A 20,227-nucleotide genomic window follows, 5' to 3' on the forward strand; every position below is an offset into this window, starting at 1 on the left:
TTCCCTTGCCCTCACAGGATGTATCACAAAAGCTGATAGCATGTAGGAAATCTTCATCTCAAGGTCAGGAATGCTACAGTTTATGTGCAGGCTTCTTTGTTATGTACTGGTAGTAAAGTTACATTGGCTCAATGAAATCATGGATGCTGAGGAAAACAAAAAATGTTTTAAAGTTTATGAAATTTATTTGCAAGTAAAGGTAACACTGAGAGCCATACATAGAGTGTATGGATCACCCTGTACAAGTGCCATGGTCCATGTGTCTTATTCTTTTCCCGTGTAATGTATGCATGTATGTGCACATGAATTAGTAGTATGTACCTATAGGTGTCAGAATGTATCTGCCATATTTTGTTTCTGTTGTGTCAGGGAGCACAGTTATTCTGCCCACACCATGTTGGTCACTATTTGGGAATAGAAGTACTTGATACACCTTTAGTTTCCAAAGATATGAAATTGCAGCCGGGCACTATTCTTACCATAGAACCAGGTTTGTGAACACAACAAGCTTATTAAAAGAAGAAACCATATTTAGCTCACCTGAGCCAAAGGCTTAAGGGAGCTTTTCTGATCAAAATTTGTTGTCAATCTTATCATTAATTTTTCACATTTGCAACTTCTTCTCAAGAATCATTTCAAGCAGGCTTGTAACAAAGTATCTCTGTGAAAAAGGATTCAAGCTTGTTCAAATCAACACCCATGCTTTTTCCAAGAAGTAATAAGGGAATGGTGAAAAAAAGTTGGTATGATTATAAAAATTTCTCAAGAACTGCTGAACCAGAAGTCAAAACTTGCATGAAAGTTTCTTCATTTAAGAATGAACACCACTTTTGAGCTGTTCATGGTCAGTATGAACGGATTTGGATTTGAGGCAAATTATCTGTGAATCGCTAGCGCGATTCACAGAATTTGCCTCAAATCCAAATTCGTTCATATTGACCATGAACAGCTCAAAAGTGATGTTCATTTTTTATATTTATATTCATTTACTAAAACACCGTTTGTTTACATTGCTTCTATTTTGTTGCATAAAACGAACTCCTAGACTCTGTCAGTTATTGTGACGTATGTCAACACATAGACATGACGTTGCATTTCGTCTCACCCTGCCTTTTATCAACATTGCAAGGTGCACTGTATTTTGGAAGTAGGAGACCGCAAGATTGGGATGATAATCCACATAAGTTTACAATCTTAATTTAAAGGTGTGACTTGCGAGATCTTTGTAACAGATGTTCTATTTTTTCAAAATCATTACGCTCTCTCAGTCGCGTGCTTTAAGCTAGTTCATAATCCGTTCATAGTCAATGTGAACGGATTGTGTTGTGCGCCGAAATTGGTTGGTTCATAGAGGAAAATGTGATTTGCAATATAAATATATAAAGATGATTATAGTTTGATTAAACTGTGACCTCTGGGCCCAGGACACAACCGTATAAATGGGGATTGAAAGTTTTGCATAGGAATATTATAAGGATATATAGAAAAAATCTTCTCAAGAAACACAATGATTAATATGTCAAATGAATATGTATTATAGGTTAAAATTTGTTCAAATTATGGCCTATAGCTATAGTAAAGATTCACAGATTACTTGTGGGAATCTTCTAAAATCTTTTCAACATGTATTGCAACAAATGATGGTTTGTTTTAAAAATACTATGCAAGAATCCTGAGACTTATCCAATGTGTCAGGGCCACAACTTGTGTTCCAATGTACATGTATCTTTGTATGAGGAATTTGACTCAGTTGAGCATTGTGATTAACCCATTTGACCTATTGCTATTTCCTTTTGTTTTAATGATCAAAGTATTATCATCACAGGCATATACATGTACCAGTAAATGATAGTTTGTTTCCTTATATTACATGATGTACTTAACAATTTGAAATATTTTACTTTTTTTCCCCCAAAGGTTTATATTTACGACCAGAATTTGTTCCAAATAAATTAAGCTTGTTCCGTGGGATAGCTGTAAGACTAGCTGAAAATATCTTAGTGACTAAGGATGGACCGATCAATTTATCCGAAAATGTGTCTCCTCGTGAAAAAGCCACACTTGCCTGTGACACTGAATCCTGTTGGTATAGTGAGGAAATGCAGAACTTCATGGGATCACTGCTGAAGAGAATGATTTAGGTCTATGGAAGAATATCCTACATACTTGAAAATAACTTAAGGTGGTTTTTATAGTGAGCCGGACTTGTGAATAAGCCACCATTTTTTGCAGTCAAAAGGTACATATACTTGTGTATAAGCTGGACTTGAACATTATTCTGACTTCTGATTTATGAACATAAGATATTCTTATTCATTGCATTCTTGATATCACAATTTGGTATGAATAAAACACAAGTCAGATTACAAAATGTTAAACTTTGAAAATAAGCTGGAATGGAAATAAGCCGATCTTGAAAAAAATGAGTCCCCTTGTTTCATACAAGAAGTTGGCTAAATTATTTTCAGGGTTGTAGGTAATTTAAGTGATATATAAGACAACAACAACACAAACAATTAAACAAACAGAAGAACTTATTTGACATGATGTGTTGATCATCAACAGTTCAAAATGTCAGTATTCCTTCTACCGTCTAACAGCTTTTGTATTATTTCAATGAAGAATTTTACAAGTAAACACTACAAATACATGATTCTCTGTGTCAGATTTTATTTCAGTAAACAGTTTGGCTGTTAGTACTTTTGGTAAATTGTACAGCTACAGCTTGTGGAGAAACTTTTAATTTACTAATATTTTTCTTTCTTAAAGTAATTCCACCCTCCTGTGATGTCATCAGATTTTGCGAAATCAATTATTTATATAGATTTATGCATGATAGGAACATAAATTTTGTTGGAGTATTTTCCGATACTTATTATAAAAAATCTTGTTAGAAATAAACTATTTCAAAAGTCTAAGTTATAGAGGAATAATTAATGAGACATGTCAAAATATTGAATCCAAGGGCAATAACTCTGTTTCTATTGATTTCTTTATCAAGTCTATTATGCGATAGATTTCCTTTATTTTTTACAGACATTTTGTATATTTTTGTGAAGATACTGTTTCATGAAATTGTTATGAATGTTGCTATATCGTCATAACCAATTTTTATGAAAATTTGATAACATTGTTCAAGGAAAATAGCAATTTTCTGACGGTGATATGTGATTCTGTTTATGTACGTCTCTCATCTTAAAAAGTGTGATGACCTATGTATTTTATTTGATAATTTTTTAGTTTTAACTCTAATGAATGGAAATAAATACACTTTTCAAACTTGTATCAGATAAAACTGCGAGTATGGAGTCACCTTAAGTGTTTAGAATAGACTTTTTATCATGATAAACCTGAAAATTTTAATTTTCATGGGATATGTTAATTATATCAGATAAAAATCACTGTTAAGGTCATGCACAGCGTTTCTCAATAAATATGATTTTTCATGTCATTTCAGGTACAGTTCACTTGCGTTCTATCTTGTTTCAATTATATACTGCTATTATATTGGTATTTCCAGAAACAGTGTGCCAGGGGCAATAACTCTGTGATTAAATCCGGCCAAATCAAACTAAGCCTGGTATACCGGCAACGCGCTAAGAATCAAGTGACCCGGTTACAGTACAGTAATGAAAATGTTCACATTCTAATGTATAAACATTATTCAGCATAGAAATGACCATCACATTTACAAATCAGGTTTATTTTACCAGTGTACCTGGAGTCTTAGAATAAACCATTCTTGATAGTTCTGTCTCCAAGGACGCTAGCTTGAAATCGCCTGCTCCTATCAAAATGTTTGGCTAATTTGGTGGGATGTGTGCACAATTTCTGCACACAATAAAATGTGTTGCCGGTTAACCTGAGTGTGCTGGATCGTTAGAATCAAGTATGCTATATGACTTGGTCTACTTGTAGTTCATCCCAGGCTATTCCCCAACTATTGTCAATACACCAGTATAGAATACATTACAACTGATTAAAGTTGACTTTATTTACTACCTAAACACATTTATTTATTCCAAACACAAGACGATTTGACATCAAATATTTATTTGAAAAAGAAGTACTCTCAACTCTTTGCCTTAAGGGCTCATGCAACGTGTACAATAAAATGTCACATGTCAATCTCCCAGCATTTGAACCTAGTACCAGGGATACAGATGTTACTGGATGTACACTCTAAATGTGCCTAATTGATACCACAGGCTGAGGGCAGGAAACCTGCCAAAATGAAACATGCTCACTAGCACCTGACGAAGACAAGAAATGCTGGCCTGTATGAGAGATGTTCACCAGCACCTGAGTACTTGACAAATAGAGTACTATCCCTGCAGTGTCTTATCTGGTAAGAAATGCTTGCCCAGGATTGATACATTTGTAATTATACTTTTTGCCCAATATACAACTAGCATCAGATCACAATGCTGAGGGATGAACTTCCCATAATTGGGAAATAAAAGTGTATATTTTTACAGAATTACCAGAGTATCCAGATGGTACAGCTGCATAGTCCACTTTATCACCTAAACACATTTAATACTAGTATTCAACTTGAAGCATTCATATGTCACGGTTTGGGAATATCCTGTCAAAATGCAGCATTCCTAGCCTACAAAACTTTTCCCAGTCCTTAGACCATATCAATAAAGTTTTTGATCTAAAATGAATTAAGAGGCCCATGGGCCACATCACTCACCTGAGTCAATATTTGAAGATTTTCCCTATATATTCACATGTAAAACTTTGATCCCTATTGTGGCCCCAACCTACCCCCATGGGCCATGAATTTTACAAACTTAAATCTGCACTATGTCGGGAAGCTTTCATGTAGATTTCAGCTTTTCTGGTCCAGCAGTTCTTGAGAAGATTTTCCCTATATATTTGTATGTAAAATTTTGATATCCAATTGTGGCCCCTTCCTACCCTTGGGGCCATGATTGTTAATTTAACAAACTTGAATCTGCTCTATGTCAGTAAGCTTTTATGTAGATTTGTACCTTCCTGGCCCAGTGGTTCTTGAGAAGATTTTCCCCATATATTTGTATGTAAAACTTTGATCCCCTATAATGGCCCCGACCCTACCCCCAGGAACCATGGTTGTAACAAATTTGAATCTGCACTTTGTCAAGAAGCTTTCATGTAAATGTAAACTCTTCTGGCTCAGTGGTTCTTGAGAAGATTTTTTCCCTTTATATTCGTAAAATTTTGATCCCCAATTGTGGCCCCATCCTACCCCCGGGGGCCATGATCTGAACAAACTTGACTCTACTTTATACCAGGAGGGCTTTCAGGTAAATCTCCACTCTTATGGCCTAGTGGTTCTAGAGAAGACTTTTAAAAATTTTCCCTAAATATTCGCATGTAAAACTTTGATCCCCTATTGTGGCCCCATCCAACCCTGGGGTCATGATTTTAACAATCTTGAATTTCCATTATGTCAATAAGCTTACATGTAAATTTCAGTTTTTCTGGCTCAGTGGTTCTTGAGAAGAAGATTCTTAAATGAACCCACCCTATTCTAATGATTATATCCCCTTTGAAGGGGAAATGGCCCTTCCTTTGAACGAACTTGAATCCCCTTCACCCAAGGATGATTTGTACCAAGTTTGATTGAAATTGGACCATTAGCTCTGGAGAAGATGATTTTCCTATATATCAACATGTAAAACTTTGATCCCCTATTGTAGCCCCACCCTACCTCCAGGGGTCATGATTTTAACAAACTTGAATCTCAACTATGTCAGATTGCTTTCAAGTAAATTTCAGCTCTTCTGGCCCAGTGGTTCTTCAGAAGATTTTTAAATGACACCACCTTATTTTTGAGATTATTTCCCAATTGAAGGGGGCATGGTCCTTCATGTGAACAAACCTGAAAGCCTTTCACCCAAGGATGATTTTTGCCAAGTTTGGTTGAAATTAGAAGTAAAAAATGTGAAAAGTTTACAGACAGACGACAAACGGATGATCAGAAAAGCTCACCTGAATTTCAGCTCAGGTGAGCTAAAAACCATTATTTTTAAACATTTCTCTCACTTTTGTTGTTGTTTGTTATTGCCTCAATGGTAGTTGCAGCTATTTACTTCAAAATAGTTCCTACTAATACCCAATCCATTGGTACCAATGTTCCAATGAAATGCAGCAAAGTCCTGTTCACCACAAATATACACTGTACATGTACTCATGAGTTATCAGAATTGAAATAGTGTAATTGTCTAAAGATACTCTTATATCAAATAGACAAAAAGAAATCATCCACATTTTGAATTACATTTTTATTGATATTTTGTTCAACTATGTACACTTGAATCATGTAATATGTAATTCTCCATTATTTTCTTTCTTTTAACTACCTCTCTTTTCTCTCTCTCTCTCTCCACACACACACACAATCATAAAAAGTCTCACATATATGTATATTGCAAAAGACCAGTAAATACTGTCTCTTTTCCACACCAGCTATTACATGTACATGATGAAAATACAGCAACACAATCGCCAAGAAGTTTTTTCATCTAGTACCTCAGATGAGGTTTATCCTTTGCCATGTACCTGCAGAAATAAAATGGAATAGCAAGTTAGGAAGTTGTGTATGGTTTTCAAAGTTTGTATCATTCATTTGTATATATTTTAATACACTTCCAATGTTTTTGCCTATCATACAAATTATAATGAAAGTAATTTCCTCATTAATGCATTGCAGTTGTAAATAGTGTTTATAACGACTAGGAATTCTGACAAATGAAAGTAGAATGTAAATTTTTGAAAATACATGAGGGTATGAAGTGCAACACTTCATCATGAAGTACGTTGGTGTAAAGCATCACATGCATTTTCAAATTGAAATTGATATCTTAATTGTACACGAGTCATACTGACTCAATACCCTACTGACAAGAGGCCTGTGTGCCGTGATACTCATTTTCTTTTGTCAAGAAAAAGAGATTTGTAGATGTTTCAAATCCCTTCGAATGCCCCGTTTTAATTCTGGGGCCCACAATTTGAATAAACTAAAATGTATCCTGTATGAGGAAGCTTACACATTAACAAATTGTAGGCAACAAGACCAGAACTTACTTGTCTAACACTTCCCAGAATGTATTGAGTGTTGCTCTGTCAAGATGTCGCCTCATTCTGTCAAGATTTAGCACGGTCACTGCCCACTTCTGTACATTGGCTTCCAAAGGAAGTTCTCCCCACTTCAAGTGGAAGGCTTTCACTGCAAAACGAACACAAATTTGGGTCAAATGTAAATGGAGTAATATACTTCCACAAAGTCATTTTGTGATCAAATTATGGTATTTGTAATTAAAGATACAATTTTTGTTGTTCCTGCAGACTGGCAACATTTGAGAAACAAGAGCCCCACAGGCCTTATTGGTCACCTGCATTCTAGTTAAAAGTATCACTACAGTACATCCAAGGGCTATGCAATCTAGAAAAAATATTCCTGTTCTGAATATATAAGCTAAATTCTAATGTTCAGCCACAGTATAAAACAAAATGTGTTCTTAAAACTTCAATGCTCTCAAAAGTGCATACACTGATGAAAGGCTTTTCATAATATGATATACGTTGTGTATTAACATTAAACGATATGATTAAATTGGACCAATCATAGAGTCAAAACCCTGGGTTGTGATACTCACCATTTTTTTGGTATATCCTTTCCTGCTATTCCTAAATATGCATTTAGATTTTATACTGTATCAGCAAATTTAAAGAAGTCCTTCAAATCATCATAATAATTTTGACACCACCCTGAAACCAAACCCTTATCCCCTAGGATAATGAAATTTACAATTTTGGTAGAGGACTACCTACTCCTTTTAAATATCTATTTAGTATCAATTGCACTTAAGAAGATGTTATTTAAGTGTTTTATGTATAAACACTATATACTAAGTTCAGCCCCACCATAGGGTCAGAATCCCTACCCCAGGGATCATGAAATTTACAATTTTGGTAGAGGCCTTTCTGCTCTTCATCGCTATGCATTTAGATTTTCTTATACATGTGTGGTTGTAGAGAAAGAAGATTTTTGAAAATTGGTCAATTTTTGTCAGTTTTTGCCCTGCTCTTAGGGCCCCAGGAGTTCTGAAATTTACAATTTATGTCCCTCTTGTCCCAAAGATGCTTCATACCAAATTTGAAAAAAATTAGAATAGTAGTTATCAATAAGAAGTTAAAAATGTTCACGACAACCAATACGCAATTTCCGAGTTGCCCAATAGTTGTTTCCCTTTATGAAACTCTTACGCAGAGCGAGACGCAAAACATACTTTCATCCACACACGGTGGGTACAAATGCTTATTACTGCCTTCATATATTGCTTAAACGCCAATGATCAGACACCATGCAACCACCCAAACTGCAGGGACATACAACATTAGATAAGTTTATGAGTATTTGATAATAAAATAGTTCAAACAAAAATCGATAATCGCCATCTTTCTTTGATTAAAGTATCACTTGTGCAGAAGAGAAAATAATGAATAATTTCATATTTAATTTGATGGCCTAATTCAAACAAATACATGTATTATTCTTGATATGGTCAGTTTAATGTATACCAACGGCTGATATAAACAAAATTTTTGCTTTCACAACTTTTATCCTTCTTTACATATCTAGTCTATATGTATACATCTTGTACCCATCCAAGCATTCAACAGAATACTGAACGTACCTCCATCACAGAAAAGTTGATTTCTTGGAAGTTGCGTATTGCAATAGGTTACCCGAGTTCACTCAGATGACCTAATAAATGTGCATGTATTACAATATTTTACCTTTGGAAAATATTTCCACAGGGTTTCCATTCCAAGGCCAGTTTTTAAACTGCCATGCAGGACCCTGCACAAACACTGCAACAACTCTTTCCCTTAAAAAAAAATTGGCAAGTACAGTTCTCAGTAAAACAAGAATGAATGAAAAGATGTAAGAAACAATAAATGAGATTCATACTTCTATCAGTAATCAATTCTAAATAGGAAGAACATATTACCAGTCATCTTGAGACAGTTTTAGAGGATTATCAATAACTCTATATGGGACAGTTAAGCCCCCTGATTTCCTCCTCTGTATCAACACCTCATTATCTCTCTTGGTGCCTTGAGCCTTCTTGTCAACTGTGCTTACAAATCTGATGAATAAAAAAAAAACCCACTTTCATTAACAAATAGCAAACTTATATATATTTTGTATCAATTAACAGGGACACTGCCAAGAGAAACATTGATATCCTTATAATATGTTATCATTGTATGAATACCAGTCTAAACATTAACACTAGATTAACATGTCTTAACCTTTGACCTAAATTATCAAAAATTTTCTCCAACCTACAACTTCTTTAAAAAGAACATATACATGTATAAAGCTGAAAGATGATATAATATTCTTATTGCTTTATTGACAGCAGTGTATAACTTGAGGAATGATTGTAACTTTTGACCTGGAAATCGAGAGGTATCATTTCCCTCCCACTTATACTGTTTAAGTACATATATACCATGTATGAGGTTGAAAGATCATAACCTTTTTAATTTCAGTGAACTTGGTCAATGATCTAAAAAAAAAAAAAAAAATCAATGGGCTGTTTCACCCCTTCTACCATATCTGTTGCAAATAAGGGACTGAAACTTAAAATGACACTCTTTACAATATGGTGACTTGTTCTAATAGTTTTAGACACAGAATTCATTAGGATCTTCCTTTCCCTTCTGGCCTTCAAATGCCATACATGACTTTCATCTATAAACTTTCAACTAAGAAATCAATAAGGATTTCCCTCTCCATAACTGCCTTCAAATGCATTATGTGACCTTTATACATTTAGATAGGTGCTTTATGCAGAGAAAACAAATTCATGGACTTTAAAGAATCGTATGAATATGTCTTATATGCTATAGTCATTGTGCCAATTGTTTTTCTCTTCTCTTCTCTTTTTGTTATCTGTCATTTGTTTTGTTATTTTGACTGTATGCCAACATGGTGCTGTCAATAAATAAATTGAAATTGGATCATACATAAACTTCTGACCAAGAAATCAATGGGGAATCTTCTCCTTCTACCTTATAACTTTGTGGCAAGTATGATACTAAAAAACAGAGTGCCGTTTATATGGTGTCCACAACATTGCAATATTCAATGACTAATTGTGACTATGCCCTTTTGGCTCAGAGATCAACAGACATCTTTCACCGTAAGTACTATGTACTCTATTAAATATGAGAAGGAAAACCAATGGTACATTTCATTTAGTGTCCATAATATGCGACATAAAATCACTGATGTGACTGACCTTTGATTCAGATTATCACTGTAGTAAGGATGAGACAAATATCTAAAATTGTACCCTTTGTATGTTGTTCACAACATTGTTCAATCACTGATACCCTGACTCGTGACCTTTGTATGTTCACAACATTGTTCAATCACTGATACCCTGACTCGTGACCTTTTAGACATAGAAGTTAATATGATCCTGATATCATAGTAGTAAATATCAGACCTGTATATATATAAAATACTATAGTACTCCTATATGGTCTCCACAACATTTAGATGCATATACACACATATATGCAGTTAGGCCTGTTCCTTTAATTAAAACATATGGGGTACCCAGGGAAGGCAGTTTTTAAAAAAAAATCTATGGGTGATTCACACTTGTGGGATATTGATTATCTGGTGGGTGGCTTTTGCACGAAAATTGCTTCTATGGGTGGTTATTTTTACAAACCATATACAGTGTAATCTGTCAATCAGTGAGAAAATCATCAGCAGAACACACGACTGACAGAGGCAATCCAGCGTTCCGTCAATTATGCTTGATAGGGAATTGCATGTATTGAATACTGAAGTAAAGTTGATATCAAGATGAAAAACTATTTTGTGCTGTATGATGGGGGAAAAAAATTTGGCTTTGGGAATATTTTAAATTCTACTTTCCGAATACACATGTAAATCAATTTGCTTATATAGGTGCCTATAAAGCTTCATTATTTGCCTCTATAGGTGGATATAAGTGTACCAAAATCACTTCTATGGGTGGTCATCCTAATTTTCAAGTGCCTCCCCCCCCCCCCCATGCATGTTAAACTGGAACAGCCCTTACTATATCCCTCCAATTTTATTGCAAGGGGATATGCAAACCGGTATTCAATAATCAAGCCTTCTAATTGGTTAATAAGCTAGTTGCTCAAAACATTACACTTCAACTTTGTTTACCCCTGGCTCTGATGGGATCTACCACTATGACTACACCATCTCAACACTAACAAATGCATTGCATTAAGCAACAACCAATTCTTCAAATATTAGTGTTAGTATAGTAACTTGATAAGATTCAGAGCTCCTTCAGTTTTCAAAGACTGTTACTTTCACTTTAACAAGATCTAATGTGAAGGTCATACCATGTGTTTACTATTTGTTATCCAAGAACATACTGTAAACCAACATTTACTGCAGACAACTTTATTTCACAATTTACCTGTGATTAACCAGTTTGCAGTGACTAATTTATCTTAAACAAATACAAAAGGCATTAAAGGAGTGGTTTGCAGTGAGAAATATTCGTGACGATGAGGTTCTCATGAACCTCATGAAAATTTCTCACATGCAAATAAAAGTTGGTTTACAGTACATTACAGAGCCCCCCCCCCCCAATAGGAAAATATAGTTTGAACACATTGGAATTATAAGGATTAAACATTCTTTTTAAAGCATTTCTTGATGTGTAAACTCATGACATTATACTCACAAAATTTACAAAGCACTATTCAGTTTGTGAGTAAATTGTCAAGAGTTCATATATTGATAAATTGTTTATCCATTTATTTAATTTTAATTACTGGCATATGGCTTATGACATGTCTTGGTAACGGCATATATATAAAGCTAATTTCTTGCATTTTGCATTCAACAAATTCTTCACTATTTGAACTAGTCATCTTCACATCAAAACTACCATTCAGAATCGAATACTTTTTTCAAATATGGTGTATTTGATATAAGAAAATTTATTGGGATTTTTCTCTCATTACTTGCCACCTATGTGTGAAGTGAAAATTCAAGATCATATATCAAGTCCTAAAGTAGACATCATCCTGAAACATCAATTGTTAAATTACCCCCCAGTTTAGTTGCCAGGATACTTAATTCAAAAAAAGTTTGTTTTACCTCAGATCCTGTAGTATGTCTTTTGCATTGAACATTGTGATTAGTGATGTTGTTGCTGCAGGGATAATAATGATGGGAGTTCTGGAACCTGCAAATTATAAACATTTGAAAATATTACAAAACGTAACTGAAAGATTTTTCGAATATCAAGATTTGATAGTAGTGATCAAAATTGGAAATGACCTCTTGATTCATACTATACTGTATTATTGAAAACATATACAGAAAACAATGATGTAAATTTATTGAAGACCATATTACACTATCATTGGAACACTTTAGACAGTAGGTAAATTTTTGTTGTTATTGGCATTAATACATGTGGCTACATTGTATGTTCATTATATGTTATTCAGGACTGACCTTTCCCTAATGGTCTGGCTATGAAACCTTTTTGACTGTGTGCAGTCTGGCCTTGGTTCTTACCTTCTGATTGGGTGACAGTCTAACCTCAGCTCTTACCTTCTAATGGGCGACAGTCTAACCTCAGCTCTTACCTTCTGATGGGCGACAGTCTAGTCTCAGCTCTTACCTTTTGATTGGGGGACAGTCTAGCCTCAGCTCTTACCTTCTGATGGGCGACAGTCTAGTCTCAGCTCCTACCTTTTGATTGGGGGACAGTCTAGCCTCAGCTCTTACCTTCTGATTGGGTGACAGTCTAACCTAGTTCTTACCAGTACTTATGACTTGGTGGTAGTCTGGCCTCAGCTCTTACCTTCTGATTGGGTGAAAGTCTAGCCTCAGATCTTACCTTCTGATTGGGTGACAGTCTAACCACAGCTCTTACATTCTGATTGGGTGACAGTTTAACCTCAGCTCCTACCTTCTGATTGGGTGACAGTTTAGCCTCAGCTCTTACATTCTGATTGAGTGACAGTCTAGCCTCAGATCTTACTTTCTGATTGGGTGACAGTCTAGCCTCAGCTCCTACCATCTGATTGGGTGACAGTCTAGCCTCAGTTCTTACCTTCTGATTGGGAGACAGTCTAGCCTCAGTTCTTACATTCTGATTGGGTGGTAATCTGGCCTCAGATTTACCTTCTGATTGGGTGGCAGTCTAGCTTCTGTATTAACTTTATGATTATATGATAGTCTGTCCCTACTAACCATGTTATTGGGTGACAGGCTGGCTTATGTACTGACTGTCTGATTGGATGATAGCATAGCCTCTGAACTTACCATATGATTGGATGATAGCATAGCCTCTGTACTAAGCATCTGATTGGATGATAACATTGCCCTTGTACTAACCATCTGATTGGATGACAGTCTGGCCTCTGTACCAACAATCTGATTGGATGACAGTATTACCCCTGTACCAACAATCTGATTGGATGACAGTCTGGCCTCTGTACCAACAATCTGATTGGATGACAGACTTGCCTTTGTATTGACAGTGTGACTGATTTGCCGCCTGGGCTCTGTACTAATCATCTGATTGAACTATTGTCTACCATCTGCGCTAATCACCTGACTGAGATGCTGCCTGGCTTTTGTACTAACCTTTTTTCTGACTGGGTGGAGGTCTGGCCTGTGACACCGGCCGTGACATTGGCTGTAGTGGTTGTGGTTGTTGTCTCTGTGGCTCAGGGCGTTTTTTCTGTGATGGCCCACCCTCTGTCACAAACTTGAGGGTCATACCATGGTAAGATCTGTTTGTATCAATCTGAAATTCTCCAGTGTCTGAAAACAAAAGAACACGTTAAGCATTATACATGTTCAGTAAACTTCAAAATTACCTATTTGCAACATACAATGATTTTGTAGTCCCTTGGTTGATACTACTAAACCAAAGAACTTCTATTAGAAATACAAGAGGTAAAATATGTGTGTTCTTCACAAAAGGTTGCAATTCTAAATAAGCCGTAACAGTTTTACATACCACATTCCAGTTTCTCAATCCCAAGAGATCAGTACAGTAATTGGATTTCCATGTATTTTACAATTTACAATGACAAAGTCTTTGGGGGCCACTTTTGGAAAAAGTGAAGAAAAAAAACCCAACAACAATAACCCCACCTTATCATTCAGTACAAACATAAAGAACAAAAGCATTTAAAGCTAATCAATGGTAAAAGAATTGATTCAATTTGTACTTTCCATTAAAACAATATATCAGGATGTGGTCCAAATGTATCACAATATATCATGATACATCTCAAACATATTGCTACAGTCATATCTCATACACAGTAAGGCCAGTCAGTGAGGTCAAACTACCATTAAAACATTCACTATACAATGTAACAACTGTAGCACCTGGAATATGGCAGTATGAATTGTAATCTGTAATTCTCATCTACCTGTTGTTGTTATCATTACCTTCTTTGCTTTTGAATGATTCCTGATTGTATCTGTTGTATCCAACAACTGGTTGTGGGGGCCGTGCTGGAGCCTTAAAAGCAGGTCATTAACTACAGATTTTGATTCAGTCAACCATACATCAATCATATTTAGATGGAAATATCTACATGGACTCTTACATCAGCTTCTCTTTTAAGTGCATGTATCTACAGTACTATAATGACTTCTACATATGTATACATTACTTCAAAAAAAAATCTCATATCATTATTCAAGAGTGTGTTCGAAACTGACATTTTTCACATAAGTATCACATAAGCAATCCCGACTGCTAGGTAGGCATCATGAGAACGAGTTCAAGTTGAAAGAACTCACACCACCTCAGTAGGTAGTGTGGTCAAAGAACAAAAACACGTTCGTGCGCACATGTTCTCGTCATCTGCGACTCTAAGAACGGAGCACGAGAGCAACGGGCGGTCTCGAACACACTCCAAGTGAACTGCTTACACATGAAAATCATATTTGCATTATTATACAAGTTCAAATTGACAAGGCTGTACATCTAGGACTTACCACTGATGGAGTATGAGGAGCTGGGTGGTGTTTCTGAGTGCCTTCTTCTCTGGCTTTTATTGACTGCAGAATTCCAAAGATGTTCTTTGCAAATTGCTGAAAATTAAAGTTGAGATTCATTTCATTTTTTTTTTTATTGATCATCATAAATGATTAATTCGTATGCACTTCATGAAAAGTCTGCTGATTCATACCGTCATGTATTTTCAAAAGTGAAATTTATTTCTTTTATTTACATCCTACAGGTACTTTCATTTCAATTCCCAGATGTTAAAATAGACTATTCTATGCTTAAGAAGTACATGTAGTTCAGCATTCATACATGCATTGTTTACAATGGTAATGCATTCATGAGAAAATGTGTATCATTACAATTTCTAAAGATATCAAAGGCAAATACATCGGAAATTGATATATGCCTATCTTTTAACTATCCACAATATCCACATGTAAATTGTAATTCAAGTCGATTGTCAATACTTATTTTCAAAATTTTTTTTTAGACAATGAAGCACTTCTGTAAATCAAATTTCTAAAGTTAACATTTCAGTTATCGTTCCTTCAGGAATGTATAACATGTAAGCAGTGTGTCACATCTAAAGTTAACATTTCAGTTATCGTTCCTTCAGGAATGTATAACATGTAAGCAGTGTGTCACATCTAAAGTTAACATTTCAGTTATCGTTCCTTCAGGAATGTATAACATGTAAGCAGTGTGTCACATCTAAAGTTAACATTTCAGTTATCGTTCCTTCAGGAATGTATAACATGTAAGCAGTGTGTCACATCTAAAGTTAACATTTCAGTTATCGTTCCTTCAGGAATGTATAACATGTAAGCAGTGTGTCACATCTAAAGTTAACATTTCAGTTATCGTTCCTTCAGGAATGTATAACATGTAAGTAGTGTGTCACATCTAAAGTTAACATTTCAGTTATCGTTCCTTCAGGAATGTATAACATGTAAGCAGTGTGTCACATCTCATGATATTGTGTTTACTCACAAAGTTGCATTAAATCAAATGTGTACACCCCCATATATCACACATACTTTTCCTTGACTCTGTAGAATTGTTGTTCTAGTCCGCCATAATCGCTCTCTGCTGACAATGTCTCTGGTTACGTCCACTTCAGCATCCACAAAGCTTCTCTGTTCCAGAGCACCCGACTGAATGTCATTTTCATCCACTTTAATCATTGTTCGCTTCTTTGCCAATCTTTTGGCTTTGATGGCAGCAATCTTTTCTAAGGGCATTGCTTCTGGCAAGGATGAGGAACTAAAACAATCTTAATAATTGAACATCAAAAAAGAAACCTTTGAAAAAGAAGCCTCTTTAAAGATTCCTACATTTCATTTCATATTTTTTTTTTTTTGGAAAGTGGAAAAAACCTTCTATATTAAAGCCTTAAATATAACACTTACACTTATTACAATATATGTACATATTTGACTGTCTCCATGGTCAAATATAAATTCATACTGAATGAATGTACAGTTTTATGTACATACGCTAGAGCTGCAGGGAGGACAGAGGTCTCTCTTGGGGCGTCGATTTTGTTGATCCAGTTTAACCTGGCCTCTTGTACTTGTTTCTCCTGCAAACACAGTATCAGCTGTCTTTAGGATGTCATTGTTGTGTTTTAAGATATTTGTTGGAGGAGGACAGAAGGAGTGAATTTACTGAGATTTAGAAACATGAATGAGTGTAAGAATGTTGATTACACATTCCCAAGTTTCCATTGTAAGAAAAGGTAAGTCTTTAGATACATTACAATTGCATTCAGCAAGGGGTCTGAATTTAAAATCTTCAATATGTCAGAAAAAGTCACCTCTAGTCTTGGTTTCTTTTTATCTCCTTCATGAGTGTCTATTGCTCCTCTTTTGGCTAAGGTAAAATAAGTGAGATTGAGAAAGTAAGTCAAACAACAGACTCATGTGCAACATTGCTCACTAGATCAGGTGCAGTTTCCCATGTAAACATTTAAACCTGTACTGTGGCCCTATCCTGGCCCCATTTAATATACAGTACATGACAAGAAGAAGCTTGCATACTGATTAAAGAAATTATAGTTTTTTGGTTCATAAAAAATATTTAAACAATTTTTACTGAAATTTCCCAAAATGAGGTTGAGAAAAACAAGCCATTTTCAAGCAAAATTTGGGAAAATGTACGCCAAAATCTTGATTCTGAAACACAAAACTTTTTAACATGGCTGAACCAATTATCTAATTCTTCATAAATTTAAATTTCTTTTATCAAAAGATTTTATGGAAAATGTAGATTTTTGAAATTGCTATTGTGGGTATATGTTACAGCCATTAGACTGATAATGGGGCATTGTTTTTCACACATCACTAAGAAAACACACACCTGGGTTTAATAAATTCTGTACCAGTAACCTTTAATTGCACTCAAAACTAGACAACAATTCAAATAAATAGAAATTCACAATATAACAAAAAATACAGGATATCTAACGTTGAAATTGATCATCTCAAAATTCTGTTTATCTTCCCGCTATCCAAGGGTAATGCCTCAGCAATTTACAGTATATTGTGTTGATAATCTACAGTATGTTGTGTTGATAATGTGCAAATTTTGTAAAAAAATTTATCATTGTTTCTCCATCAGAAGATTTTTTAGTCACTACATAATTTGTATATTTTTCAAATTATCTCCTCTTTACTAAATCCCCTGGCTTTAGGATATGTAAGGCCAAGTATGAAAAAAATTGGCCGAGGGTTTTTACGACATTGCCCACATTGCAAAACGTTTCTGTACAGCACAATGCTCAATATAAACCATCTCAAGGACTTTACAATATGCTCACCTAGCCACTGGCTTAGATGAACTAGAACACCTTATTTCAACATCCTGACACAGGCTATTTCTGAGGTTCAGTTTTCATTCTCTTTAATAAACTGTTTGCTGAATGTTTGACTTTAAAACACTGTACCTTGTGGAATTTTTTGTAGAGGAATTTCCAGAGGAGCGCTTTTGTCAATATTTGCAGAGGATGATGTTTCTCCATTTAGATAGGACAACAAATCCTTTCTGTCAGGACGACGCACCACAGGTACACCTTTAGCCTACAAAAGTATGGTCCATCTATTAGCCAAAAACAGTGACTTGCTCTAGGAACATTCATATAATATAGGTGCAGATCTAAACATTTAATCATTTGCTTTGCAAAAATAGGTTGGGAGTGTATGTGCCCCACTCAAGGATCCACCATTAAAGTATAATTAAACATAAACTGAATACATGTACAGTTTATATACAGGACTGTAAATACATATAACATTACTATGGTATTTGACAAGTTCATGATTTCATATACATTGAAACAAGAGACCCACGGGCCTTATCAGTCACCAGATTATTAGTTAATGTAAAAAATTCATATAAAGTACTTGAGAGCTTGTATCACTCGTTCGAAATCATACTTCATAAGAGGTGTTTTACTTTGACCCAAGAGGTGCAGGAGTTCTGAAATTTACAATTTATGTCCCCCTTGTCCCAAAGATGCTTCATACCAAATTTGAAAGGAACTGGAATGGTACTAATCAAGAAGTTAAAATTTTTCTATTATTCACACATTTAATGACTGACCACTTCGGTTCCACCCTGATACCAAACTCCTACCCCTGGGATTATCAAATTTATTTTGGTAAAGAATTACCCGTTCTTTCTAAATATCCATTTAGTTTCAATTTAGTATCAATAGCACTAGAGAAGATGTTATTCAAGTGGTTTACACATAAACACTATACATGTATATCAAGTTTGGCCCTGCCCTGGGGTCAGAACTTCTACCTCAGGGATCATGAAATTTACAGCTCTATATCACTATGCATTTCGTTTTCCTTACACAAGTGCGGTTGTAGAGAAGATTTTAGAAAATTGGTCAATTTTTGCCCCAACCCTAAGGCCCCAGGGGTGCAGGAGTCCTGAAATTTACAATTTATGTTCCCCTTGTCCCAAAGATGCTTCATACCAAATTTGAGAAGAATTAGAATAGTAGTTATCAAGAAGAAGTTAAAGATGTTCAATTGTTAATGCACAACGAACGGCAATGAATTGCAAACATTTTAAAATTTAATGCATGCAAATGAGAGCATTTTTTTCTAATGTTCAAGATAATTTTGTTTAAATATTTTTATCATATTTCAGGTCTTCTTCATTTGACCTCCAGCAAATTTTCTTTGACTTCATGCTATAAAATAAATATTTAGTCATCTTTATTCAAGTGAACTTACTGCGGCTTCCCTGACATACAAAGCGTGCTGCAGCTGCACATTTTTTAGCAGGAACAAAATACAGTCTAGGGTATAGTACTCTTTAGGAATTCCATCTTTACCCGTGCTGTAAAAAAAGCACATTATCAATCACATATTAATTAACACAATGGGTCATTAAGTTAAATACATGTAATCATATCTTTAGCAGTATATGGTATCCAACATGTCCAAGGATGACGAACATCATTCATTTGCATTTTCCTCCACAGACAGAGATAAGAAATATTAATTTTAAATATACTTGTTTCTTCAAAGGAAGTCATCATGGTCATAAAATTAAAAGGTTACTGGAATAGATTTTTACAACAAGTATGTAAAATGTTAATAAAAATCTCCAGTTTACTACAGAACATAGTCACAGAAAGTAAATGAAGAATATCTGTATAGGATGTTTTCACTTAAAGTGGATTGCATATTCAGAACAGATTTAATTTAATGACTTAATACATAAAATTTATCATGAAATATGTACGCAAATCATATATTTATAATACCGATAATTCACAATGAAAATCAAGTAAAATTTATTTATTATCACAAGCAGGTATTGTACAAACACTTGTTTTATTAAGATACATGTATCTAGCAAAATGTACATGCCTAATGAGAGTAGCTTTACTTAGTTCTTTACTTTAATAGCACAAATTAAGATGTGTGTAATGGGAGGGGAATGTGTATGTGGCACCAAAATTGTAATGGGAACCAAAATTTAAGGAAAATCCTACTCATGACACAAAAATGTAATAAATCTGTGTGTATGCTGAGACTGAAATAAGTCTAGCTTATCCCAAAGTACAAATTCTATTTGTCATAAAAAGAACTCACAGTCAATAGTACTTGGGATCTGAAGGACTTATACTA

The 20,227-nt window shown here is 34.9% G+C and overlaps 2 protein-coding genes across 2 annotated transcripts in view; one reads left to right on the plus strand and one right to left on the minus strand.

Moving 5' to 3' along the window:
- Positions 1–3,465, plus strand: part of LOC125681530 (xaa-Pro aminopeptidase 3-like) — a 13,291-nt gene extending 9,826 nt beyond the window's left edge. Inside the window, exons 7-8 of the mRNA XM_048921676.2 lie at positions 370–490; positions 1,918–3,465. Of these exons, the coding sequence (XP_048777633.2) occupies positions 370–490; positions 1,918–2,141 (345 nt within the window). The 3' untranslated portion in view covers positions 2,142–3,465. The remainder of the gene's footprint in view (positions 1–369; positions 491–1,917) is intronic.
- Positions 3,466–6,256: 2,791 nt separating this feature from the next.
- LOC125681529 (parafibromin-like) lies at positions 6,257–20,205 on the minus strand. Its single transcript, XM_056154602.1, has 13 exons — positions 19,325–20,205; positions 18,022–18,154; positions 16,894–16,949; positions 16,574–16,659; positions 16,115–16,340; positions 15,065–15,160; positions 14,510–14,582; positions 13,691–13,870; positions 12,188–12,275; positions 9,009–9,146; positions 8,794–8,885; positions 7,078–7,219; positions 6,257–6,552 (listed from the first exon to the last, which is right to left on the minus strand). Exons 1-13 carry the CDS (start codon positions 19,445–19,447, stop codon positions 6,516–6,518), a joined length of 1,470 nt encoding a protein of 489 aa, XP_056010577.1. The 5' UTR covers positions 19,448–20,205; the 3' UTR covers positions 6,257–6,515.
- Positions 20,206–20,227: the final 22 nt, after the last annotated feature.

Source organism: Ostrea edulis, chromosome 2 (assembly GCF_947568905.1).
Source record: "Ostrea edulis chromosome 2, xbOstEdul1.1, whole genome shotgun sequence".
Taxonomy (NCBI): Eukaryota; Metazoa; Mollusca; class Bivalvia; order Ostreida; family Ostreidae; genus Ostrea; species Ostrea edulis.